The sequence below is a fragment of the Tenrec ecaudatus genome, chromosome 6 (assembly GCF_050624435.1).
Source record: "Tenrec ecaudatus isolate mTenEca1 chromosome 6, mTenEca1.hap1, whole genome shotgun sequence".
Lineage (NCBI taxonomy): Eukaryota > Metazoa > Chordata > Mammalia > Afrosoricida > Tenrecidae > Tenrec > Tenrec ecaudatus.
In genome coordinates this window covers 71,375,371-71,402,564 of record NC_134535.1, presented here as the reverse complement: position 1 = coordinate 71,402,564, position 27,194 = coordinate 71,375,371, and the positions used below count along the sequence as shown (strand labels likewise).

The window sequence follows — 27,194 nt, the reverse complement described above, 5'->3', positions numbered from 1 at the left end:
TTAAAAAATATATGTCATTGCTTCCCCATTTGTTACCTGTAAGAGCCTCTCTCAGTCTTATTTCCTCATTTATAATGTGAAAATAATGTAGCCCCTTGGCTTTTTCACACAGACCTCAAGTGATTCACACGAAAAGGGAAAATTCTAATAAAAAAAGACTCATGTGCTTCTAAAGCATGAGTGAGCACCATTTAATGCCACACTGATGTGTAGGAATGAGGATTCTTTGCAGAAGTAAAGGACGTGGCGTCACACCTCAGCTTCTCCACAAGGAGCTGTGTGATCACAGACAAGTCTTTGAATGAATCTGAGATTCTCCTTTTTTCAACTCATATTATTTTTAAATGATAGTTACACCACTTAAATAGTAATCCTTGTATTTACCAGATTTTTGTGATAAAATAAATGAGAGGGGGGAAATACGGAAGGTTTTCATGCACTAAAAAAGAAAATGCTTCTTTTGATTCATATAACTGCAGAGAAAATAGGCAGGTCACATGGCAGAGTTATCCAGGCAGAAGTGGGTGAACCTAAGGGTAGCAGATAAGATGGCACACTGCTGATGATTCCCAGAATCACCATTCAGCATGGCAAGCCATTGACTCAAGTCTACATATCCAGACGTTGGGCAATGAGTCAGACTCAACATCCAGTTCCAGTAAAAAGCATCTGTGTTTTCACAGCATCCACCTATAATGGAAACAGGCCACACCCACAAGGAAAATAGCTTTTATTTGGTTGGCTACTCAGAGCAAATCCCTTTATGGAGTTAATTTCACTAGTTAGATCTCCTCATGGGGGGTTACATTATCCTAACTTGACTCAGCTATTTTTACACAAAATCGCACATGGAGAAAAGTCTCATTAGTATGTCACATATTTTACAATATTCCTTTGGGTAATGTTTGTGTCAGAAAACATAATGGTGCCTAATGAATGTCCATAGCTTCTAAAGGAAATATGCCAACACTGATAGAGGAAAGTGTAATGCGCATAGGAAGGGGATTCTGTGGCCAAAGCCTGTTTTTAACCATTGCAATCAGGTCAGTTCCTACTCATGGCAGTCCTGTAGATGCTGTGTAGGATTTACAGGGCTGTGATCTTGGGGAAACAGATAGGCAGGCCTCTTTTCCTGAGTTCCTCTGTGTGAATTACAATGGTCAGCCCTTGAGTTATTAGTTAAGCACTCACCTGTGCCCCTCTGGGTATCTGACCAAGTCCCAGTATATAATTTCTGGTTTCACCTCATATACCTGCCTTTCTTAAGGAGTACTAGCTCCTTTCTTCCTACATGTCTTAATTTCTCTAATACCCAAGCTCCACCTTTATCTGCTGTTTTATGCATACAAGCGACCTCATCAAAGTTGTGCTGACATCCAGTGCTGTGCTAGCTCCTCCCTTCATGTGTAATTCAGCACCCCCTCACTCCATTAAATTGACGGCATGCTTGAGCTAGATCTAGTTCGATTTCTAGTGCAGTCAGCTATTGGCTTCCTCCGCCTTTCGCTGCCAGCCAACACCAATCTTGCAAAATAGAGGTGCGAGCTGATTTTTATAACCATTGAAGTAAGAGAGCACTTAAAAAAAAATGTCTCTTGGGGAAAATCATGAAAGTTATCAGTAGGAAGAACCAAGAAGAACTTGGGAAGGTGAATAAACATATGAATGACAAGTTTATATTCTCATTATGCAAATTATTTAGTTACCATATAGAAATAATTAGCAATTATCTGGGAGATGTTGGCTAAAATGACAGTTATACCTAAAATTTTTAAAGCCTGTAAAATTTTGGTTGTTTGGGCTTGGGTACTTTCATGAATTAGGTAATTGAAATTCTTTATTTACATTAGATTTTCTTCCAATGTATTCAAAAGAAAGAGTCTAAAAATGTTGTTTATTAGTTTTCTCACATTCTTTTAACAAAGGCACTCTATATTATAAAATCCTACATTAGTGCATTACTTCCTAGTTTCTTGAAATTCAACTTGAAGTTACCTATTCTATGGCACCAACAATACAGCCCAAGCCATTTTCCCATATAACAACTAAATCATTTTGAAAGGAGTTTACATATGATACCAAAGTGAAAGCAAAATTGTCTTGTACAGCTCATGAATATATTTTGAACACTCCCTGTGTGCTTCGTGATTTAGGTGGCAAACAGCTGAGGTATAAATAGTTTAACACTACGAGGTGCCTGAAAAGTCATTTTGATTTGAGGCATATTTAACTTCTACTTCAAAAAAACAGTTTTTATACTGGAAGAAAATGGTTTTTGGCAACTAGGAGACCTAAATAATATTCTCATCACACGCATAACATGCTATATCCTCCCTGAAGTCAATCTATTTCATTGGATCATTTTAATGTGCTTCGGTTGAAGAATATCAAGATCACTCTTCAGATGAAAGGTGGTTCTAGTAATGCCTGATGTCTAAACCTCATCTGTAATGCAAATGGTGGGAGCCTGTGGCTTAATGGCCGCTAATTCATTTGAATTTATGATGCATTGCAGCCGTTAGAAGTAAGCTGCTTTACATCCGCTCTTAGGGAATAGGAGTTCTGTTTGTGGTAAGTTGTTTTATCTCTTGATGTCACTTAGGAGAATATGCCCATTCTGAAAGGAATAAAGTGCTGTGTAATGAAGCATTGTTAGGTCAGAGGTCCTCCAGTGGACTGGAACAGGTCTCAGATGGCAGGCATTTCACTGGGCCTTATCAAGGTAACCCTGCACTGTATGGTAGAAGTGGTGACCCTACTGGTTCTATACTATATTCAAATAAAATTCCAAGATGTTATTTCCACTGGTTTTCAACACGGATGTTAATATATATTCATCGTGAAATACCTCAGAGCAATCAAAATGTTGTGTATAATCGGGCTTGCTATACATGTAACATTAGAATAAAATTAAACCCTCAACCACATGAACAATTCTGAGAAAAAGAGACACAATGCATTTTTTTACCTCTCACGGAGATTCTCATCGAAATGAGGCCAAGATCGTGGTGAGAAAATTCTATCCTAATGCATAGTTTTAATAAGCCCTCAAGGCAATTGCTGTTGAAATGCCACCGTGCAGTAACATCTGACAGGAGAGGGTGTCCGTGGTTAAAACAAGATAGTACATCTCCCGAAACAGACACTCCTGAGTATCTTTGTATGAGAAGAGAAGTTTAAGCTAGATTTTTTAAGAAAGAGTAAAAGTTGAACGGGAAGGAAAGAAATGTTCGTGAAGCATGTAGGAGACAAAGGAATATGGAGAGTTGCTAAGGCTGGCACGGGAGGGGGTTCAACGAGATGGTTTATCGAGGAGCAGCAATTTCATAATCATAGAATCAAACAAGTTGGGGAGATTTAAGTGAAATATTTGAATTCATACCCCAAAAAGGTCAGAAACAAAACTCTTCTAATATTAATTTGACACACCACACACGCATTCCCTGCGCCTGGAACAATAAGGAATAAGGTTCATTGACGGAAGAATCTTTATAAGGAACTAATTTTCTCCCCAACCTGAGCAGGCATTCTTCAGGGCTGGATTGATCCAGAAGCCTGCAGATGATCTCTCTATGTACTTCACCGGGGCAGGAAAGGACAACCTTTATGCATAAATGGTCCCATCCAAGCAGCAGTGTGGGCAGACATCACTTTCCGACTCTCGGCACACAACTTCTGACTGCAGACAAGCAGATCCGTACATCTCAACTATCAAGTTTACCCTGGAAACGAAGACCATTTACTTCCTCACATCTATCAATCCTTTATGCCCAACCCAAATCTTCCCGGTCGCTTGTGCTCCCTCCAATCCCGTTCCTCTGTGCCGGCTTTCCCACCAGTCTTCCCCCAGGTCTCTGTGAAACGGTGTTAGCATTACACAATGGGGCCTCTTCACTCTTTCAGTTTCCACCTTCTCGTCCCTTGGTTCTCGTCTGACTTCGCTTCTCCTCTCGCGGAAACCGGGCATGGTTCCGAAGCTTCTCCCATCTTGGACAGACCCTCTGCTTTCCCCGAGCGCGCCCGCCTACTCCAGGAGTCCGTCTCTCCGGAGAGCAGGTGCACGTACGTGGGAGGCCGCCTCAGGCTCACTTCTAAGGAGCGTTCGGACAGTGCTTCTTCCGACAGATCGTCCTTCCTCGTGGCTTTCAGTGGTGAATTCAATCTTATTTGCCAACACCATAATGCAGAGACAGCAACTCTTTGGGCTTTCTTAGTCACTGCCTAGCTTTTATATGCATATGGGGCGATTGGAAATGCCAGGGCTGGCATCGAGCACCTCAGGATCTTACTCTGGAAAGTTCCATCTTTGCTCTTTCTAGCATGATAAAGAGGTCGTGTGCAGTTGATTTGCCAAATACAACGCATTATTTGACTTATTTGCTGGTGTGCTGCTTCCTTGACTGTTGATTATGGAGTGAAGAAAAAAATAAATCCTCGACAATATCAGCTTTTTGTTTATCATGATGCTGCTTATTAGTCCACTTGTGATGATATTTGTTACCTCTATTTTGACATGTAATTTATATGGAAGGCTGCAATTTTTTTTACCTTCATTAGTAAATTCTTCACGTTCTCTTCGCTTTCAGCCAAGTTATGCCATCTGCGTAGTGCCGGTGGTTGACTAGCTTTCCTACAATCCGGAAGGTGTACTCCTCTTTATGTATGACCCAGTGTCTCCAGTTATTTCCTCAGCATACAGATTGTATAAATAGAGGGAAAGGTACAACCCTGCCACCTTTCTTCATTTCAAAGCACATGATTGTGCCTCCTTGCTCTTTCCTAACAATCTCCTCCTGGTCTATGTACAGGTTCCACATGAGCCCAATGAGTGTTCTAGAATTCCAGTTTTTTTACAATATTATTCATACTTTGTTTGTCTCCACCCAGTCAGTGGTCTTTGAATAGTCAATAAAACACACGTTAATGTCTTTCTTGTATTCTTTGCCTTCAGCCGAAATCCATCTTAAAAATTATAGTATAATAACAAAGATGCTCCGTGTATCCTTTGTCTTCCTATGAGATCACTGGAAAATTAAAGTTTCATAGTAAGTTACAATGCCAGTGAAATCAATTGTAATTGGATTCACTGATAAAAAAGTGGACCTGTAGACCAGTTTATTGGATTTCTAACAAGAGAATATTGTCTAGTGATGGAGCTTTTAAACTATTCAATGGAATTTCTAATTATCTTTCTTGTGTTAATATCACAAAGAATCTTACTCTAAAGTAGGCATTTGATGATGATCAAGATAGTATTGTTATTTAATTGCTATTGCTGGAACAACAGTGGGTATACTTCTTGAGTAATCAGATGCATTAAATGGGATTTTTCTTTCAGGGGACACTAAGGTCAATTAATAAAACAATTCACAAAAATAAGGTTCTATTCCCTACTTTGATGAGGACTGACTGGTGTCCTAAATGCTTGTGACCAGCCATCTAAGGTGCGAATATTGGTCCCTTTCTATCTACAAGAAAGCAGTGATGAAAATCAAAAGACATACGAAAATAATCAGTCCAGTGAGCTAGTGGACTAATGAGCATGCAAATATTAGTGTCCATACCCCGAGAGCAGACAAAGTAGATGGTGCTGCTCAGCTACATCTCTGAAAAGGATCTCATTTGAACATCTACATGGAATGGAAGAAAAATGTGAAATGGAACTGAAAACCATAAAAGAGACCATGCTTACTGGTCAGAGAGAGAGGGGTGGAATCACCAAGACTATGTCCTTGAAGCACCCTGCAGGTCCCGCGGTGAACTCATCCCTGTGTTAGAATGATCAACCACTGAAGAGCAAATGGACCGCATGTTCCCAAAGACAGAGGTCAGAGTAAAGACAGAGATGGAAGCACTGAAAGGAAGTGGAATATAGTGAGTATTGCAGTGGATATGTTGAAACAAGACATGTATGAATTGTTCAATATAAAACTGTAATAAGACTTTTTGAGCTTTCACCTAATTCACTATTGTGGCAATCACCAAATTTGGTGTCAATTTAAGGATGAAGAGTGTAGGTGTGGAGTGTAGGCTGTCAATCTGTGTGGGCATGGCCTTCTGAGAATTCTGAGAAATCTGGTACTTCTTCCTTGGAAGCGGAAGACACCTCTTTCTCTCTGCAATTCCGTGGGAGACATTGCAGAAGACAAACCACATGGACGCAACCAGACCTTGGGAGCTGGAGAAGCCACAGAGAGACCCCGGCTAGCCCTGAGATATTTCCAATGACACTGGATCCAAAGACTTTCTACCCACTGGCCTGTGATCTTCTAGGCTCGGCATCCTTGCATATGTTTCATGAGTATGAAGTGGACTTTATAGATTGCTATCAGACTTATGGGCTAATATTGGACTTGATCTGGACTGGGCTCGGATGTTCTCTCAATATTCAATTGCTCTTGTATATAAATCTCTTTCTTATACACATATGTGTGTCCATGGATTTGCTTCTCTAGTCTACCGGGACTGACACAACTATAGAGAATTTTCCCCCCTTAAATAGCACTTTCCTTCACATTTTTAAAATGTCAATACTTTGATGCAAGGGATTGGACTTTTTTGGGTGATTGGGTCTTCTAATCTTGACCTTAGACTTGTTTCTGTCATTAGTCTATAAGGCTGCATCCATTCCTGACCCGCATAGTACTTCAGAATCGGCCCGCTCTCTGCAGATGGTTCTGTTTTTGTCCTGCCGGCTCGTGTACCAGCCCAAGGAAGGGAGCGATTCATTTTTCTTTAATGGTTTAATCTCTGAGGTTGTGTCTCATGGACCAATTTCTTTAATAGAGTATATCTGGGAGCTCATGGGTGGAAAAATTGGTTTTGCTTTTATCCTGCAGTATGAGGTAATGATCACCAATCTCGTATTTGAATTCATTATTTGCTTGCTTATGGGATTTGTATCAAGTTATGCCCTCCAATAGCTCTTGGCTGGGGATTCTCCAGATGCTTTATCACAGAGATATTGCACTAAAGGAAAAGGCCCTCACACACATCAAATCCAGGCCGGAGTCCGGCCTAAGCTTCACTACTCGGTGCATCTCCTACATTTGATACGGGCGGTTTCGGTTTTGATTTGGAGAACTATATTAGTTGGCTGGGTCACATCAGCACAAAAATGAAATCTATCTGCCCAGGAATAAACTTATTCACCAAATATGAAATAACTTTTCAAAGACAATCTACCTCTTACTAAGAAAGCCTATCTATGAATGATTTTTAATGCAGCAATCTGTACCAGCTTAGTGAGGAAGAGAGGTAAATGGGAAAATAAAACTGGGATGGTAAATATTACAGAAACTTGATTTTCAATTTCTTTTCGTGGATTCATAAGATGCTAGCAAGTGGCCCCTGGAGGATAGTTCTTGCTCAGTGCCCCCTTTGTTCCATGAGGAAGTTGTTTGAAAAGGACATCTGCTGAATTCCGTTGAAACAGGAGAGGCTTAGAAACGTGAGTGTTGGAAAAGATGGAGTTTGGAAGACTTAATTTAAAGAACTCCAGTGAGGTGGCGGCACACTTTGGAGGTAGGCATTACATAGCAGGATACGTGATCAGGAATCTCAGTGATGGAATTATAATTTCTCACTCACCCTCAAGGAAGTAAATAAATAGTAGTCAACATCAGATGACTAAGGAAATTCTAATGAGAAAGTGGTGACAATGTCAGGAATCTGAATAGGGCAACTTTCCCTGGGCAACAGAACAAAGAATGCTTTCAGACTGCATTGGACCACATTTGCAAAGCAAAGTGAGTGGAGAGTAGGAAGACTTCTGCTTTGAAAGTCTCTGCTGACAGTCCCAATTTCATCAGATTAGAGAATTAAATGATGTCTTAAACCTTATCACCGTTTGATTATTAGATCTGATGTCATATGCCTGACTCCTTTAGCTATGTTTTCCAAAGGCAGAGAGATGTTATATCTGATCCTAAGAAAAACGCGCCGGGTCAAACAAATCTCTAAAAGAATTACCCTGGGCTGTGTCCTCTCTCACATTCGCATTCTTCAACTTCTTGTTTGCCCCTGTGGAATTTTAAATTTCAAGTAACCTATGTGTCTCTCATTGATTTTTTTTTCTTTTTAATGATGAAAGCCCCCTTGCCACCCCCAGTCTCACACTGGCATAGCCAAGTTTCTGTTCCTCGCCCCCAAATGCAGACTCTATTCTGGCATCCATCCTCTTGGCATATCAACTCTGTCACTGAGACTGTCTCCCCAGCTTACTGAGGGTCTATTGTTGGCAGTATTACCGACCCAGGCTGAAGCTTTGCCTCAGAGGAAACCATGCTAATGATGGTCACTGATGTGAGACTTTACAACCTCAGCCTGGAAGTTAACTATTTTGTACAAAAGGACTATTTGGGCATCTTGATCTATTTCAACAAGCAGGTGTCTGTGTGTTCTACTCCAAGGGATTTGGTGGCAGTCAGTAGAGAAGGTACTAGGTGGTACTGGGCTATGGAACACTTTGAGAAACTGGATCCAGTGGTGCCAATGTGATAGGAAGAGGAACACATTTCACAACAGGGCTGGACACGGGGAAAGACCTCCTGATCCTCACACTTGCTCCTGACATCAGTAGACTCACTAGGGTTTCATGCAGCTCATTTTTAAGGACAAGGAGAAAAATCCAGAGATATAATAAAGCGTAGAGTTCACTCGAAGTTGGAAGGATACGTTCCCAGGTGGGGGCTGTGTTAGTCTTGATTGACTAGAGAAACAAATCCAGGGACACGCATATGTGGATGAGAAAGAGCTTTATATCAAGAGCAATTGTATATGAGGAAAATAGCCCAGCCCAGTCCAGATCAAGTCCATAAATATGATATTAACCCATATGCTCAATACCAGTCTATAAATTCATCTTCAAACTCACACAGGATATAAAATGACACTGAATGCAGGAAGATCACAGGCCAATGGGTGGAAATTCTTTGTGGATCCAGTGGCAGTGGAAGCATCTTAGCTCTGGTGTGGATCTCCACATGACTCTTCCAGCACCAGGGTTCTGGCTCCATCAGTGTAGCTCTATGTGGCTTGACAACAGGAATATGATGCAGAGAGTGTAGGTCTGACCTCCTGTGAGCTATTTTCTCTGTAACGCCTCCAAATGTGGTCATCAAGCTGCGACCTGATTGACAAGCGAGGCTCCACCCCTCCACTCTTAATATTCTTAAATTGACACCAGATGATGTAACTGCCCCTGTAGTGATTGGTTATAGGGCTGTAGGGTTCAAGCCTCTCCCTTCTGGATTTCTGCCCTGTTGGCAAGAAAATTTTCAGGCAAGTGATAATACTCAGACCAGAGTTGGAGCAAAGGTTTGAAGAGGGAGAGAGAGGGAGAGGGAGGGAGGGAGGGAGGGAGGGAGGGAGGGAGGGAGAGAGGGAGAGAGAGAGAGAGAGAGAGAGAGAGAGAGAGAGAGAGAGAGAGAGAGAGAGAGAGAGAGAAAGAGAGAGAAAGAGAGAGAGAGATTATTGAAGAGGCACTTCAGGCACACTAAAGGACCCCCAGCTAATCTGAGGGACTTGTGGAATAGAAATTGAAGTTTTCCTCCCACTACTTGTGTACCGTCCAGTGTTAGCTGACTTTCCTTAGCTTATCTCCTTTGAACAGGTGATGTAGTGGCCCTCAGAGATTGTGCTGTGTCTTTGTCAACCGGGGTCGATTAAATTGAGTGCTATGAATGCCCTACCTTTCCCTGCTCACATCCCTGTCGCCTCCTCCTCTTCTCACCGGGTGCCCTTTGGTCAGTTATTGCTCATAGCGTCCCTTGTGTTCAACAGGATGAAACGCCACTCGCTCCTCCGCCATCGTCTCGATTGTGGTATGCGGGCTCATCCTTGCAGCCACTGGGTCAATCCAACTCATCAGTCATCTCATCTTTCTCTTTTCTGCTGCCCTCCACTTTGCCCAGCGTGTCTTCTCTGCCCTCCTCCTCCTCCTTTGTTGCTGGGAAGCTATTGATAAAATGATAAAGAAAATGTGCCTTCACTTTTCTTTGCACCAGACATCCTTCCCCTTGTCTCCCTCCCTCCTCTTTGTAGCTTCTGTCTATTTAACAGATAAATCCATCAGAGGGGACCGATGGGCAAGTTGTCCGAGGAATGGAAGACTAACACAGTCACCATCCTCTCTTATTTTACAGTGTCTTCCCTTAAGAAGCAGGAAAACGCTGGACTTGAGCTGAGAGAAAATGCCCAGAGGTGTAAGGTCCTCCAGTGGCTGGAAGCAATAACTTTATGATATTGATTAGTGTCTGACAGCTAATTTCAGGAATGGGACAGCAGAACTGCCTGTCCAGTGCTCATTTTGCTGCTGATCAGCCTTACACAAACTCCCCAAGCAGCAACTTAGAAGAGCAAGTGAAAACGTAATGTGGAATTGGATGAACCATACGAATATTGGATTCATTTGAAAATACCTCAGATAGATTAAAATGAAATACAATATAGCAAAATACAATGAAGACAATGCTAAAGTGAATTTTTTTAGACAAAAATTCCTTGTTTAAAGTAAGATCTCAAATCAGTAGCCTAACTCTACATCTACAGGGAGAGATTAGAAAAAGAGGGAGGAAGCCATACCCTGGCAGAAGAACTAGTAAAGAACATAGCCCTGGTGGTGTAGAGATTACATATTGGGCTGCTAACTGCAAGGTCAGCAGTTTAAAGTCACTAGTCACTCCACGGGAGAAAGATGAGGCTTTCTACTCCTGTAAAGATTTGCAGTCTCTGAGACTCACAGGGGCAGTTCTACCCTGTCCTATGAGATGGCATCAACTCAATGTCAGTGAGTTTTACAATTACAGCATACATAAAGAGAGAATAATAATAATAAATACAATAAAATCAACAAATCACGTTGTTTCTTTGAAAAGATCCATAAAATCAACCAAACTTTAAAAGACTTGTGAGATAATACTTTGAAAAATGATATGCAAGCACAATGGCATGAAATGCTAATTCCATGAGATGAGCAAACTGTTAGAAATATACTACGCTACTTAAACTGAAGAATTAGGAAACCTCTACAAATCTCTCAGAAATAAAGATGTTGACTCAGTAATTAAAAACCTACCAGTGAAGAAAAGCCCAGAAGCAAACAGTTTCTATCTGTCATTTAAAGAACTGACATCTATTCTCAAACCCGTCTTTATAAACGTCTGTGCGGGGAGGAGAGTAAATACTTCCTAACTCATTGTAAGGTCCGCATTAGCCTAACCCCAAAGCCAGGCAGCGCCCCCAAGAAAAGCTGTAAACTAAGATTTCTTTTGCATGTAGAAGAACTCTTCAAAAGCTTCCAAGACTAGTGCAATGAAAAGATCTTGGAATGTTTCTTTGAAGTCCCCTCCGAGGTGCGCAAATCCTCAACATAAGTTTGGCTTTAGCTTGAAGGGTTATGTCAGGGCATTAATTTCAGTGAGGTACCCACCTCTGACTCCAAGAGCCCATAGTCCAAGAGAATTTGAAATTCCGTTCTATGTTCCCCCGTTTTTGATGAAGACAACTATTGTTCTCTCTTCACCAGAAAGAACAGAGGAAGAATGAGAGTCAAGAGTAGGAGGGGATATGGGATACGAGGCTAAATGTCATCATTCACATTTACTTCCTTTGCCATAAGACCAGCAGAACTGGATGGATCCTGGCTACCCTTAATGAACATGTTGCTCAATGATACTGGTAATTTTAACTGTGGCTCATTAATAAATGTTGAAAGTGAAGATTTCTTAATATTGGACCAACTATGTTTTTTAAACACAGAGTCGATTGCAGAGTCCTGTGCAATGATGGCAATGATGTCGATTGAAGGTCTAGAACAATTGCATAGCTATTATATACGTGCATATTAAACCCCAAACAAGCTGATTTCAACTGATAATCGCCAGGTAGGACAGAGTAGAACTGTTCTGTAGGGTTTCCAGGCTGGTGGGCTCAAATCACTGGCCTTTCACTAGGGCTCCTTTGCAAAAATAAAGAGGTAACTATTTATCCCTGGAAAATCTCTCTCTCTCTCTCAATATATATATATATATATATATATATATATATATATATATATTGGGGATATATTGGGGATATATATATTGGGGATATATATATCCCCAATAGACATAGACTGGGAAGGTTATCAGCCCTAATATCAGGCACTGTAAAGTCGATTTTAGCAGCTGTTCTGAAGCGGAAATATAACCCCTTGTCATTTGATCTACGTCTGAAATGCTGTAAATTTATTCTCAATCTTTAATATTCTCTTTCTCTTAGAATGAGGTCTTCCTCCTTTTTTATGGTCATAGTTGCTGAGTCCTTGTTTATTTTCCCTTTGTGTGTGTGTGTTTATTTTTACAGGGAAACCAGGATGGATGGATTTCTGAAGACAGTAACTGGGTTAATGGTTGTTTGAGGGCATGGATGGAGGGGTGGGGAATGGGGAATCAATGTCAGTGGACACAAGAAGGAAGAAGATTCCAAAGTGGATTGTGGAAATGATTGCACAATCCTTCTTGTTTTAACTATTGGACTGCAGGATATGTTAATAATGGCTCAATTTAAGAAACAAAATTTGGAATTCATATAGACATTTTCTATGGACACAGGAAGGTATTCCAGGAGGGGGAAACATTATAATGAAATCACTAGGAAGAGAACTTAATTTTGTTCATTTTGTATCTCCAATATGCAGACATTTATCTGAAGGATACTACTATTCACAATTAAAACCCAGCCAAGCCTACTGTCCTTGGGTCACTTCTGACTCCTAGTGACTCTATCAAGGATTTTGGAGACTGTAAAATTTTACATGCGCATGACAATCTCGGTTTTCTCCCACAGAGCTCCTAATGGGTTTGAACAACTGACCTTGTGACTAACTCAATATTTAGGAGATTTATCAAATAAATAATATATGCAAAGCTATAAGGAATCCTTTAAAAGTATACAGGACAAAGTTTTCTATTTGAAGGAAAACCAAAATCTGCGTGCTTTGTTCTGTGAGTCCTAAACAAGTCTCTCCTCCCATTTCATTGTCTAAAATTAGTTTAGGGTTTATCCATGCTCCCCAAATTTTGACCCTGTCCAATTTTTAAGTGTTTCTTCTTTCTCTGAAGCTTATAGGCAATCGAGGGTTTTAAAGGGAAGAACTTCATTAATAATGTGCTTTTTGAAAGATTGCCTTGCTCATCTACTTATGCCCGGTAAAAGATGGTGTGGACTTTCAGGAAGAAAGCCCAGAACAAGGATAAAACGGCTTCAAAGTGTGTCTGCAAACGAGAATTGGCAGCTCTGTATCCTTAGTTGGATGTCAGATAGGAGGCATGGAGAGCAATTTAAAAGAGAACGGTGTCTTGTTTTCTAGCTTGATTGAATGACTAGTGATAGCACAAAATGATATAAAAAACACAGAAGTAGATGCAAATTTTATTTCAGGGGCATGAATAAAACAATGTTTATGACAGTTGATTTTGTATTGTCAGTGAAAGACAGAGCTGAAAATGCTAGTTTATTTGCCCTGCCGTATACTCAGATGCAGTTTCTGGTCTGGAAATTTAGACTTGGAAACCACCTAAGAGATGAAATTTAAGGAAAATCTAGAGAGTGCAACATGAAGATGATCCCATATTTAATGTTGATCTGAACAAAGGAGACTGCTAGGTTATGTGATATATTTCTTACCATAACATGGTTTAATTCTCACTGGAATCATAGAACCAAAGATCTCAGCCCAGACAGCTGAACCTAGCAATAAACAAAACAAAATGCTTTTCTTCTTCAAATACTGAATAATATAATAATATAATAATATTGAATAATAACATAATTAACAACAGTATTGAATAATATGGGCATTTTAAAAATAGAATAATCAGAAATTTTATGGATCATAATGTCCTTTGAAGACTGATTTTTTTCTCCAAAGTCTGGCATCAATATTTAGTATTCTTTATGTTTAAAATGAATGGTAATACACTAAGAAGGGTTTCAACATATTTTATTTTTCATATGTAACATGCCCATGTAAATAATGTATGCCTAATAAACTAGCATGCAAAGGGATCATATGATTTCAAAAGACGCAGAATGCTCAGGGCAGGTCATAGAAATGCAGTATATGCTCAATGCACACCTGCTGTGACACGACACCACGAAAGGAAGGCTTTCCAAATCAAGCCGCGGTGGTAAGAAAAGTTACCACAACTCAAAGCCTGTTATAATAAACGATTGGCCTTTACATTTTAATCAATACACAATTAGATAATTGGTGGAGCTGTGGGATGGGTGTTGGGTTGCTAAATGCAATGCAGAGTTATCAGTTCAAACCCACCAGCCGCTCTTTAGGGTGCAGAGATGAGGCTGTCTGCTCCCACCAAAATTTCCAGCCTTAGGAGCCCTAGGTAGTGTTGCTGAGTCAGAATCTACAAAATGGTAGTGGGTTTGATTATTTTCTTTTACAGAAACTTAATGGTGATTTTTAAAATTTACTGATCAAGGTGAACATAAAACAATACAATATATTTCTAATTCATTTTTTTCTAATAATAAAAATTGTAATCTTTTCTAATTGATCATATTTTGTCTTCAATTTCTATATATAGCTGACTTTTTTTGAGTCAGTGAATGCTAGATTCTATTCTATTCTTGGATCCCCACCACACACCTGAATTTTGTGATCTTGTCTATTTTCATTTGACTACATGTGAATGCAAAACTCAGGAAGAAGAGAGCCTAGAAGTCAGGTACAATTAAGGAGGAGGTGGAAAGTGCTTGGCTTCAAGAATTTTAAAGCAGATACCACCTAATTTTCTCATATTATTCTCAGGCTCTGACCGGGTTAGCAATTCCTTCTATTTGGACTGGCAGTTGGTACTAGATAGTAAGGAGGAGCGCTGAACAGGAGTCGATGTGCAAATAGAAATGATCTTGGTGTAGGCAAAGGGAATGGAGCTTCTACTCCTAACCTTTCTCACATGCATCTACCTAATGCTGTCCCGTCCCTGTGAAATAGGCTGTAATCCACTAACAATGAAAAATGTGAATTGCTTAGGTGAGGTGATTTACCCTAAGTCACAAAATTACGAAGTTGCCCTGAGATTGAACCATAAAAGTTACTGGATATTTGAAACCAAAAAAACCCACCACCTCACGCAAGCGATTGTGCAGGGTGTGATATATCTCATGTAGTCTTCACTTTCTGTCATGTTCAACAAGGCTCTTTTTCGTTGACTCTGTACATTTGGTACATTAGTACTACGTTGTTGTTGATAATCTCAAAACCAAACTCACCACCAGGGAATCAAGGCCAACTCCAACTGATAATAACCCTGTAGGACCAGGTTGAGCTGCCCGTGAGTTTTTAAGACTGACCCTCCATGGGATTAGAATGCCCCATCTGTCCCCTGCAGAGAGACCAGTGGTTTCTAACTGCAGACCACTACATCACCAGGGCTCCCTTCCTTGGTGATCGGTGGCATCAAACTGGGTCTGACTCACAGAGACGTGATGAGCAACAGGATGAAACACTGCCTGGCCTGTGCTGACCTCACAACCATTCCTGTCTGCGAGCCCACTGGTTCAGCCACTGTGTCAGCCCATGCCATTTTTCACTAGCCTCTCCTTTCTCTAACGTGTTGTTCTTCTGCAGGAACCGGTCCCTCCAGGCAACACTTTCAAACTGCATGTGACCAAGTCTTACCATCCTCCCATTTACGGAGCATTCTGGCTGTACTGCTTCCAAGGCTCATTTGTTCAATCTTCCAAATAAAATTATCTTCATAATGGCATTTCCCCTAATAGCTCTTGACATTTGTTAGGGATCCAAAGATGCATGGTAAGGTATAGCTTGCCATTCTAATTTTGCAGAAGGTTAATTACAAACTATTTAAATTTCTAAAATCATTTTATTTTAGAATCTGAAGATCAGCTTTTCATTTGTGTTTTGATATTTCTCTCTACATTATTTATCTAAGATAAAAATTACCGACTTCCCCAAATAAGTCAAAATGTTATTAATACATCAGAATAGGCATATTCCAGGCAGTTAGTAGATTCAAACACAAACATATTTTTGAGGATAAATTGGGTACAAATTCAGGAGAACACTTTGAAACTCTGGGAGGGAAAGGATAATGGAGTGGGTTTTTTAGGAATAAATTAGAACAGCAAGAAACAGTTGACTTCGACTCATAGCAACCTAACAGAGCCGCGAACCGCCAAATAAGGCCTCGAAAGCTGTGCTCTTCACGAAAGCAGACTAGCAGACTATCATCAATCCTTCTTCCAGCGCACTGCTGGTCAGCTTGAGCCATTGGACCAGCGTTGCTCCTTAGGACTAAGCGATGTAAATTTTAAACTTTGTCCTCTCAGCAAAATTGTTTTAGGACAAATCCTAATAAGTGTGTCCACTTTTGTTTCCGAAATTGGGCTGATTACTAATATTAGCACTGCACTTTAAACCTAGTCCTTGTGTTTTTCCAATGAGGTTTACTTGTATATCAGAAATAGGCAGGCTGTGTTTTCTATGACCATAGAAAACCGATACCATGTTCTTGTGGACACCATATAATTTCCCCAAATCCGTAGGTCAATACTTAGTTTAAAATCATAGATTTTTGTGACTACAATGCAACTTGGTTGTTCTAAAAAGAAAACAATATCGAAATTCAGTGTTGTGACACATAGTTTTAATTTGAAACTTATATTCCAACTGCCTCCAGTAAATGCTGGCCTTTCAGGAGTAGGTCTGCATTTTTGCCCCTGAAAATTGTACCATTTGACAGGAACTCTTTGAGATAGCTAGATGGATAGACATCAATACATCTATACATACTTTTTTGAATTTTACTAACATGAGCATATGAGCACATTGCTAGAATGTCTCAGGTTTTTAGAAGGTGCCCATAAAGGGTAGGGCACATGAGCCTTAGCTGCTATAGTTTCACAGTGAACTTGTCAGTGCATATTATACAAAGATATGAAGGGAGACGTGGATTGGTTAATGGTTTCATTATCATTTGTTACATATTGTGCATGAATTCTCTGTTAGATATTAAGCCAAGTGTTTATTTTAACTGCCTCTGAGATGATTGCAGTATTCCATTTCATTTTTAAAACTGTACCATGTGTGTTGGCAGCATTACGCATTAATTGTGAAGATGGCTGGGGAATGTACGTGTGTTTGGAGGTAAAATGTTTGAAACTTGGGTCCCATCTCTGGCCTTCATTCAACATGGTTTCACTTAATTGGAGTGAGTCCCAGTACATATTCAGTAAATAAGATGAATGATGTTTTTTCCTATTGTAGAAAAAGAAAAATGCCCTTTCTATGTGTGATAATGTGTTTCTAACTCTGAATACTTAGATTGGTATATTTACTACTTAAGTTCAACCTGGAAATAGACACCTCCTGCATGATCTGCCGTGGAGCGTGTGCAGTCTCTGTGTAGTTGCGACTACTTTTCTAGTAGTCTTCCTTATAAAGAAAACCGTGATTGACCTTAAACTATGTGTTGTACCTGAAGCCCTCTGCTATTCTCTGCTCTTACCTGTACCGTTATGTGGTGAATATACGTGATTTTAATTTTCTTTTAAATTGATCACCATAAGAAACAATGGTAGTTTTATTTTTAGCAGAATGCTCTTCTAAAAGCATGCTGTACATACCAGCATACATCAGAACATTTGGCATTTCAAATTAAGTGTTACATTATTTCATGTGACCACACAGTCTTGGCAGGGAACAGAAGAAGATGCCTGATATCTAATAATTCCTTGGAATAGAGAATGCCAAAATGTCTAAGGAAACTCTTGGCAGAGCTACCCTTTTGAATGTGTTACTGTTTGTTCCCCCGATGGAGAATTCAGAACATTTACACGTCATCTGGGAACAGTCTACAGATATAGTCAAGGAGAAGTGTCCTGAGAGTGGTCATTTTATGTGAGGAAATAGCTAGGAGCTGAGATTGAGGTACTATTTTGATCTTCCTGGTTACTATGCCTACCTTGCTGTCTTAACACACTTCTTGCTTTTTTTGCACCGGTAACCACCTTATCCCATCATACAGAATAGGCCACATACTTAGGCTCTGGATAAGTAGTTCCCAAATATAGCCTGGCTGTTCTAGAGGTCCTTAGGTGTGGTGCAAAGCATGGGCAATGAACAGGTCACCTAAAGACTGACAATGTGAACCTAGCTGGCAGCACAGCAGAAGAAAGGCGTGGCAGTCTGCTTCTATTAAGATTACAATCAAGAAAACCCCAGAGAGTAGTTTTACTTGTAACATATGGGTTTGCATGAGTCAAGTGACTTGAGGTCCCTGGAGTTGGCTTTGATTTAAAGCTAAATCAATGGAGAGGCCCTTTACAAAGTGCCGCCTTCTATGACTTGTCTTTTTACCTTGGGTACCAGTTGCCCTGGCTAGATGCTTCTGCATGGTGTGCATCATGGTGGCATTGTTTCATTCTACCACGAATATACAAATGGAGTCTATCAAGACAATTCCCTAAGTCATTATTTTATTATAAAATAGTCACTGCCCTCCAGTCAATTCCAATTCAGGGACACACTATAGAGCGGGATAGAGCTGCCCTTGTAGGGTTTCTCAAGACTGCAACTCTATGGGAGTAGAAGGCCTCATCTCTCTCTTATATCTTCACTATACTGGCTATGGAATTATGACACTGGCTCTGAATTGAATTGAGCTTTTATAATTTTTAAATGATGTACTTTGCTTGTATGCTATTTCTGTGCACGTGTGAAATGATCCAGTGATTTTGCAAGATGGCCATCAGAGACATACAGTACCAAGCAAGCAACACGTATCGAGGCTTTTCTTTAACTGTTCTCCCTGCAATGAAGTTTGGCTTAATACGAGAGAGAGAGACAATTACCATGACTGGCTATCGTAGACGAATCAGGATTTACTCTGACTTCAATATAAAGTGTAATTCTCGGAGCACATGGCTGCACAGTCAAAGTTGGGTTCCTGATGGGTTCTCTGCAAAGAGAAAGCAGAAACAAAGCCAGACCCAGTTGGCATGTGTGTTGGGCCAGGTTGACTAGAGAAACAAATCCAGTAATGCTCATATATGAGTAAGAGAGAGCTTTATATCAAGAGGTAATTATATATCAAGCAAACATCCCAGCCCAGTGCTGAATAAGTCATTAAGTACAATAGTAGTCCATAAATCCAGTACCAGTCCACAAGTCCCTCTTCAGACTCATGTCGCCGCGTGCAATGATGCAGCATGCCAGAGCTCACAGGCGGTGGGTGCAGGGTTGTGTGGACCCATTGTGGTGTCTCTGGCAATGCTCTGAGCGACTCCACAGCAGGAAAGTAACGAAGAGAATGGTGGGGTGGGGGAAGGTTCCCAGGAGCCTCCTTGTAAGGAAGTCATGCCCACAAAGAGGCCCCATCAGGCTGTGACCTGACTGACAGGCTGGACTTCACCCCTACACTTCAAGTTTAAAGTCCTTATGTGAACTACCACAGTATGCAAGAGCAATGCCCCCGGAAGGTGAGGGTAACACGAGTTATCATTTCTCCGATGTTGACTGTTTATGTCCTAGAATGAAGTGGGAATAGGCATTGCTACTGCCCCTCCAGAGTTCACTGGAACGTAGGTGAAAGGGGCGCGTTCTCTTGGCACTTTGTTCTTTGCATTAAAACCACAATGCACCTGTAGACACGTGCACACACATTCTTACACTCCACATTGAACTGAGGTAGCACTGGAAGAAACCGCACGCCTTTTATGTTTCCATCGAGTACATTCCTGGCTCCTTGATTTAGATAGCAACAACAAACCACTTGTTCTAACCCTTTGTATGCCCCTGAGACACTTAAAATATCATTGAGATGTTGAGTGAGCAGCTGATGGGTGTCTTTAACTGACATAAAAATTCATCGTTCACAGAGCTGGATGAGTGCTAATACATCAAACTGAGGCAGTTGTCATTGAGCAACCTGCTCCCTCCCACGATTCACCCGTGTGATATTTTCACTTCCGTTCTTTGTAAAAGCAAGTGCACCTGCTTGCAGAACATTCCCTCGTGTCACTCAGGGACTTCACGTGGAGGCATGACCCAGGCAGCTGGAAAATCCCAGGGTCAGTGTGGAGCGAAACCTCGGGCAAGTGCACTGTTAATGAACAGAATCCCACCCACTCCCCAAGTTAAAATAGCAGCAGGGTTCCAACTCAGAATCTCTTGAATTTGGAAAGCTCCCCTCCTTAAAAGAAGGTAATCAGCACAGAAAATGTCAGCAGCTCCAAAGGAGTTCCCTCTCCCGGCCTCGTGCTAGTGCTTTTCGTCATCTTGTTTGACAGGATACTACATATACAAATTTGAAATAAAGCAAATGAAAAATGAATTACAGCAGTTTATCATTTCTTCTTAGTGTTTATGCTCGGCATAAAATTTTTATATAGCTCAAATTGATAGTCAATTCCAGTTCATGGTTTTAGATGGATCAAATATATTTTATGAAGTGTTCATTACACAACATAGCTCCATATTTTCGTGTAGCATTTATCATGTGCTCATGCAACAGACAGAAGAAGTAGACACAAGCTCCAGAATGAATTCGTGCCTGAAGAACAGAATAGCAAAATATGAAGTCATCGACTTGCTCATATTTAACAGGTCTTACATTTTAAAATAGGTAATGAAAGTTGTCTGATTATAACTGCAAAACTGTGATATAAGTAGAAGAAGAAAGTATAATAGTCACATCAGGAGGCTCTAAGACCCGTGGTAGGTATGATGATGAGTTAGAAAAACTCGCAGGGCACAGCATATAATCATGCTTGAGGCTATGAATTATTACAGTGAAAGGACACAGAGCAAAACCAACGATGGGCAACATGCATGAGTCTAAGGTCAGAGGAAACCAGACACAGCATTCCAAGATCCTTCTCCCAGGGCAGTCACACAGAGATCAAAACCCAAATCAAATGATCCCAGCTCATAGGGACTCTATAGGAGAGAATAGCGCTTCCTGGTAGAGTTTCCAAGGTGGTAAATCTACGTAGCAGCGCTGCCACATCTTTCTCTGGGAGATTCGGCTGCGGTTTTTGGTTAGCGTGCCAATGCTTCAACGCTCTGTCTTTCTTGGTCACGCAGGACAGGTTTAATTCCTCCAGCAGCAGGTGACTATGCATGAGAAGTGTTGTGTACTAGAATGCTCCAAGCAGATTTGGGGGGCTGGTCCTGAATACACTCTCTGTTTGGCAAATACCCAAATTCTAGACTCGCAGACGTAAAGCAGATGCTTGGCATAAGCCTCACTGTGTGTAGGTTCAGCAGAGTGAAGCATTCATGTGGGTAGAGATTGGTGGAAATGTTCCTAAATATCTAAGATACTCCATGCCAGCCAAGGGCCAACCTTGCAAGCAGCCTTACTAGAGCAAAGCTTCTTAAACTCTTGCCATTCATGACCCCTTTACTCAAGACAATTTTACACAACTCTAGGTATATAAGATAATAACATTACACATTTACTGATAAAAATAATAGCAAAATTTATTTTAGACAATTATTTGATATACATATAATTTGGTATGCATTTTAATTGCATTCCGTTGTGATAGATGTGCTTGTTTATTTTTACTTAAATTAAATCTTGGTGGGATATTAATATTGCAGGATAGAGAGCATCATCAGCATTTTTCAGAGTTGATAGAGATTTTGATTTTTTTAACCCTCAATGCTGAGAACGCCATCAAAGCTCACACTGTCATCTGGTCGATGTCAGTGCTGAGTAACCCTGTAGGACAGACTAGGACTTTCCCTGTGGATTCCTGACATTGTAAGTCTTTATAGCAGTAGAAATCCTCATTTTTCTCCTATAGAGTAGCTGGTGGTTTGAACTGCTGACCTAGCCGTTAGCAGCTCAACATATAGCCCCCTGTACCACCAGAGCTGGTACCAAATGGCAGAAGAATGCTTAGAGAGGTCATAGCCAAAGGTCAGAGTTGCTTTTGAAAAATTGAAGGTCGTTGCTCATTCAGAAAATGTTTGCTGTTGAAAAATTCTTTGTGAATCCCACATTCATTTATGCAGCCCCATAAAGGCTCACCATTTTGTCCTAGTGGATAGCAGTTTTCTATGCTAATTCTTTCCATACAGCAGCTAAAAGTATACCAGAGGATTAGGGGAGGGTGGGGGGAGAAAGGGGCAATCAATCACAAGGATCAACCTAGAACCCCCTCCCAGGGGGCGAACAACCAAAAATTGTGTGTGGGGCAATGGAGGACAATGTAAGATATGAAAATAATAATCTATATCATCAAGGTTTCTTGAGGGTAGGTGGGTGGGGGTAGAGAGGGGGATGAAATGGGGAGCTGATACCAGGAGCTCAAGTGGGAAGAGAATGCTTTGAAAATAATGATGGCGGCCTATGTGCACATGTGCTAGACACACTGGATGAATGTATGGATTGTGATAAGAGATGTAAGAACCCTCAATAAAAGTATTTAATAATAATAAAAGAGATACCTTCACCAGAAGCCATTGTCAATTATTAACTTTACATTAGGAGATGCTACATTTTCTTTTTAATAGTATCCTATTGAACACTTAAAATTAATAAATAGCTTTTTAGTTTTTTTTTAAAGTACAGCTGGTATAACCAGATGAACCTAGGTCCACACCCACATCCTACCACTGAATATGGATGTGACTTTGAACAGATACATTCATCACTTTGACCCTAAATTTAATCAACTGTTACATCTCAGGAAACCCACAGGGGCAGTTCCACCCTGTCCGACGTTGTCACTGTAAGTCCACATTGACTCAGTTCCATACCTAGCATGAAAATAGCTCCTATCCCTGACTCTAAACACTCTGGGGTAGATATTAATATGCATCAAAAGAAGTAAGTGGGTATATCAGTCTAGTTTAGGTACAGTCTGGTTTTGTTTAAGCTTTTAGTAATAAGATATTACTCATTTTCCGTGCTGTTTGCTACCCTCCTCTTTAACCTCTTGACAAGCAAATAGAACAAAATATTGATGAATAATACTTTTCCTCTATGCAGTTACCGTTTAGCTATAATTCTAGGCAGGTAGCAATTTTTCTTTTAGGAGGGAGCATATCTATTTATTAAGCATCATGATTACATGAAAAGCTCATGTTGAGTAGACTTTCTCAGCAATTGAAATAATAAATGAAGGAACGGACTTAGGGATTTAATTTTGACATGCCTCAGATTGGTCAGTGGGGGCACTTTCGAGTCTAGCAGCTGTCCTGGGATGGTCATGCATTCATTTAATCTCAGTTTCTTCTTTCTCCTCAATATGATTAACCAAATCATCAATAAAATGAAAAAATAATGGTCTTTTCCTTTATACCATGACGACAAGATAGTTTTTTACCAAATAAATGACATTTATTCTATATCAAAATCTTTCGTTTGGGCAACCACTATTATAAAGTAGGGCTGTTTTATGACCTCCTATCAGCATTTAATAGTAAAGGATAAAGAGCTTTGGTGAGTGCAATAGATCACTCTGCTCTCAATGGTGCTCATTTTGCTAGATAAATATTACATATTAGTTATGTAAATAGTTTCATTATAGGAAATCATTTAACTAAAGTATTAAAGTTTTAAGTAGAATTACTTTTTAAAATTAGAGCCTGCATTTCATCATAAAAAATAGAATAATTTTAAAAGCAAGCTCTTCAGAATATTTCTATTAGTGATTTCCCTCCATCCTGATAGTGAAGGGAGAATTTGTTAGTCTGGATAGACTAGAGAAACAAGTGCATAGAGACACTCATATGTGTATAAAAGAGAGCTTTATGTACAAGAGCAGTTGAATATTGAGAAAAGATCCCAGCCAAGTCCAGATCAAGTCAATAAGTCCGATATTAACCCATATGTTTGATAGCATTCTATAAAGTCCTCTTCAGACTCACGAAACACAAGCAATGACACCAAATGCAGGCAGATCAGCAGCCAGTGGGTGGGAAGTCTTGTAAACATCTCAGCGCTGGCAGGGATCTCCACATGGCTCCTCAGCTGCAATGTCTCCCAGGGAGTGAGCAGAGAGAGTGTGCCTCCAGCCTCCAAGGAGGATACACGAGTTCCCAGAATCCTCAAGAGAAGGCCACGCCCAAACAGTGGCCTCATTGGCTACGATCTGAATGACAAAGCAGACTCCATCCCTTCACTCTGAATACTCAGATTGACACCAGATTATGTAATTACCAAGAGGGCGAGGGAACAGCTGATGTGTGCTGTACAGATACTAGTTGTTTGCCACACCTTGAAAATTAGGCTGTGCTTCATATACTATGTTAAATTTTAAATTTATGCCATTTAAGTGGGCTAATTTATAAGATGTAGCAATTAATCCATTTTTTCATTATTGAAGTGCTGCGGAAAAAACAATGTGCACATAAAAGCAATACTGTGAAAAGGCACTTTTATCCAAGTAGTTGATAAAAGCCTTTAAATTGCTACTTACATTCTAGAATGTATCACCACCTCCGTCACAATTCCTAAAATCGTTGATGGATGGCTTATGCTCTTCTAGATTATAATATACGGAAATTATAGTGTTTATTGTTTATCCTTTGTATGAATCAGCTAATTCATTTTTAAACTGAAGATTTCCCAAAACATGTTACATTTTAGTAAAACTGGGTTCATTTAATGGCTTTAGAAAATGTAAGAAAGGAATCAGTTGGAATTTTATGAAACTTCTTTTGCTAAATTTAATGATTAAGTAAAACTAATCAATTCTATTTTTCCTTTCTCACTAAGGTATTTGAAAAACCTGTATTAAAATTTGAATGATTCCCATCAAAAGTGAACCAAGTGTTAAATCTAATTTATTGTTTAATTTCCTGTGTTTTCATGTACATGATTAATGGGAGCAATTCAAACTGATTATTTGTGAAGTAATAAAAAGTGCTCATCATGCTTTTTCACCATTAAAATGTGTGTTTTCTAAACTTTCACAAATAATTGTTCTTAAAGTAAGTATATCTACTCCTCAGTTATTGACGTGGGTAGGCTCCAAAGAACAGGTCATTAAAACCAACCTTACATGGAAATGAAAGATAGCTACATCTGATTTCAAATGGAGGATGACTACATCATTATATACCTGTCAAATCATATCACGTAACTGCCAAGACAGAGACTCAGGGCCCTGACAAGTTGACACATGACCTCAAGCATCACAGTCAGCATTATTCTGGCCTCAGAGCTTGATATTGGTGATGCACAAAGTAGTTGGATAGTGAACTGTTCGGTGTGTGAGTAGTAGGTGTAAGCAACCAACCCAGTAACCGAAGCTTTCTCTCTCCTCACTCTGCTTCAGGTCCCATAAGTAGCATCTTGGTGAATAAATACGGCAGCCGTCCAGTGGTGATAGTAGGAGGTTTACTGTGCTGTTTGGGAATGGTCAGTGCATCTTTTAGCACCAGTGTTATAGAGCTTTACCTCACCGTGGGATTCATTGGAGGTAAGTCAAGATTTGTTTTCAATTTTTTTGTTTTACATAGAATAATAATTTATAAATTTTCTGGGTTCTTGAGGGAGGGGGGAGCAGGAAGTGAGGGAGGGGTAAAATCAGGAGCCGATGCCAGGGGCTTAAGTGGAGAGCAAATATTTTGAGAATGATGAGGCAGTGAATGTATAGATGTGCTTTACACAGTTGATGTATGTATGGATTGTGACAAGAGTTGTATGAGCTCCTAATAAAATGATTAAAAAAAGAATATTAACTGACATTCTTTGAATTTACTTTTATATCAAATACAATATAGAGTGTTTTATGCTAATGTATCAAAATATTAAGTAGAGTGGTCTAGCAAACTCATTTCAAGAAACAACACCATATTATCTAACATGTTATGTGATGTCCTATAACCATCAAAAAGGAAACAACTTTTTAAAAATTTCACTCCTGGTTTATGTGTTAGGTTGCTAACTGAAGGGTCAGCAGTTCGAAACCAGCCACTCAGGGAGAAAGATGAGACTTTCTGTTCCCATAAAGATATACAGTGTGGAAAGCCCATAGAGGACTTTCTACTACATCCTACAGGGTTGGTATGAGTTAGAATAGACTCCGCATCAGCGAGTTTGGCTTTTGGAAAATGTCCCTCTTTACTTATGTGTTATCCTGTTGTTGTTAGATGCTATCTTGTTGCTTCTGGCCCATAGCAATCCATTGCCCAACAGAATAAAACACTGCCCAATCTTGGGCCACCCTTACAATTGTTCTCATGCTTGAGCCCATTGCTATAGCCATTGAGCTAATCCAACTGATTAAGCATCTTCCTCTCTTTCGGTAACCCCGCCATTTTACCAAGCATGATGTCCTTCTCCAGAGATCGATCGCTCTTGGCAACATGTACAAAGTACATGAGATTAGTCTCACAATCTTCTCCTCTAAAGAGCATTCTGGCTATACTTCTTCCAAAACAAATTTGTCCTTTTAGCAGTCCATGGTAGTTTGAATACTCTTCACCAGTGTCATAATTCAAGTGCATCAATCATTCTTTGGTCTTCCTTATTCAGCGATCAACTTTCACATGCATATGAGGCCATTGAAAATACCCTGGCTATCTTATAAATGTCAAAAAATAAAATAACTTTGATGGCTGTGTTGTTGTTGTTAGTTTTTTGTTGTGTTGCTTTTCGAGTTTCACTTGACCCTTCATTGTTATGGTATGATTGATACAAACTTTTTTGTATATAAATAGCTTAACTTCAAAAAAATGATTTTTCATGACTTATTTTCTTTTCACTCATGTTTTAAATGTTGCCAAAATATGATGTATCATTTGTGTACTTTTAAAACTTTAACAATAAGGTCATTGCTGTGTTTTTCTCAGTAATGGGACCCTATGATGATATGTCTTCCTTGAGTGATATTGCACTAGGTGAAAAGTTCTGTGAGACATATTTACAGATAATACAAATATTTTGAAATGACATACTGTCACTTCATAGTTTCTCACTGTAGACACGTCAGACATTCTCATTTTTGTTTATTTACTCTATTCACCTATCAATTTAGAGCCATTTTTATTAACATCAATAATAAATACCTTTTAAACTATATTCAATGTTTCAAGAAAAATTAGATTTCAAGATATTAAAGAGACTAATTTCCCCCCTATGTTTATGGACAGAAAAGTAAATAGAGTTCTCTTTTGTAGTGATGTTAAATCAATCTAACCACAA

General features: G+C 39.8%; 1 protein-coding gene across 2 annotated transcripts in view; it reads left to right on the top strand.

Annotated features, from left to right (window-relative positions):
- SLC16A7 (solute carrier family 16 member 7) overlaps window positions 1-27,194 on the top strand; it is a 213,503-nt gene that overhangs the window by 175,809 nt on the left and 10,500 nt on the right. For both annotated transcript variants that reach the window (XM_075551357.1, XM_075551356.1), the window contains one exon: window positions 25,324-25,467. In XM_075551357.1, coding sequence (XP_075407472.1) covers window positions 25,324-25,467 — 144 coding nt within the window. The remainder of the gene's footprint in view (window positions 1-25,323; window positions 25,468-27,194) is intronic.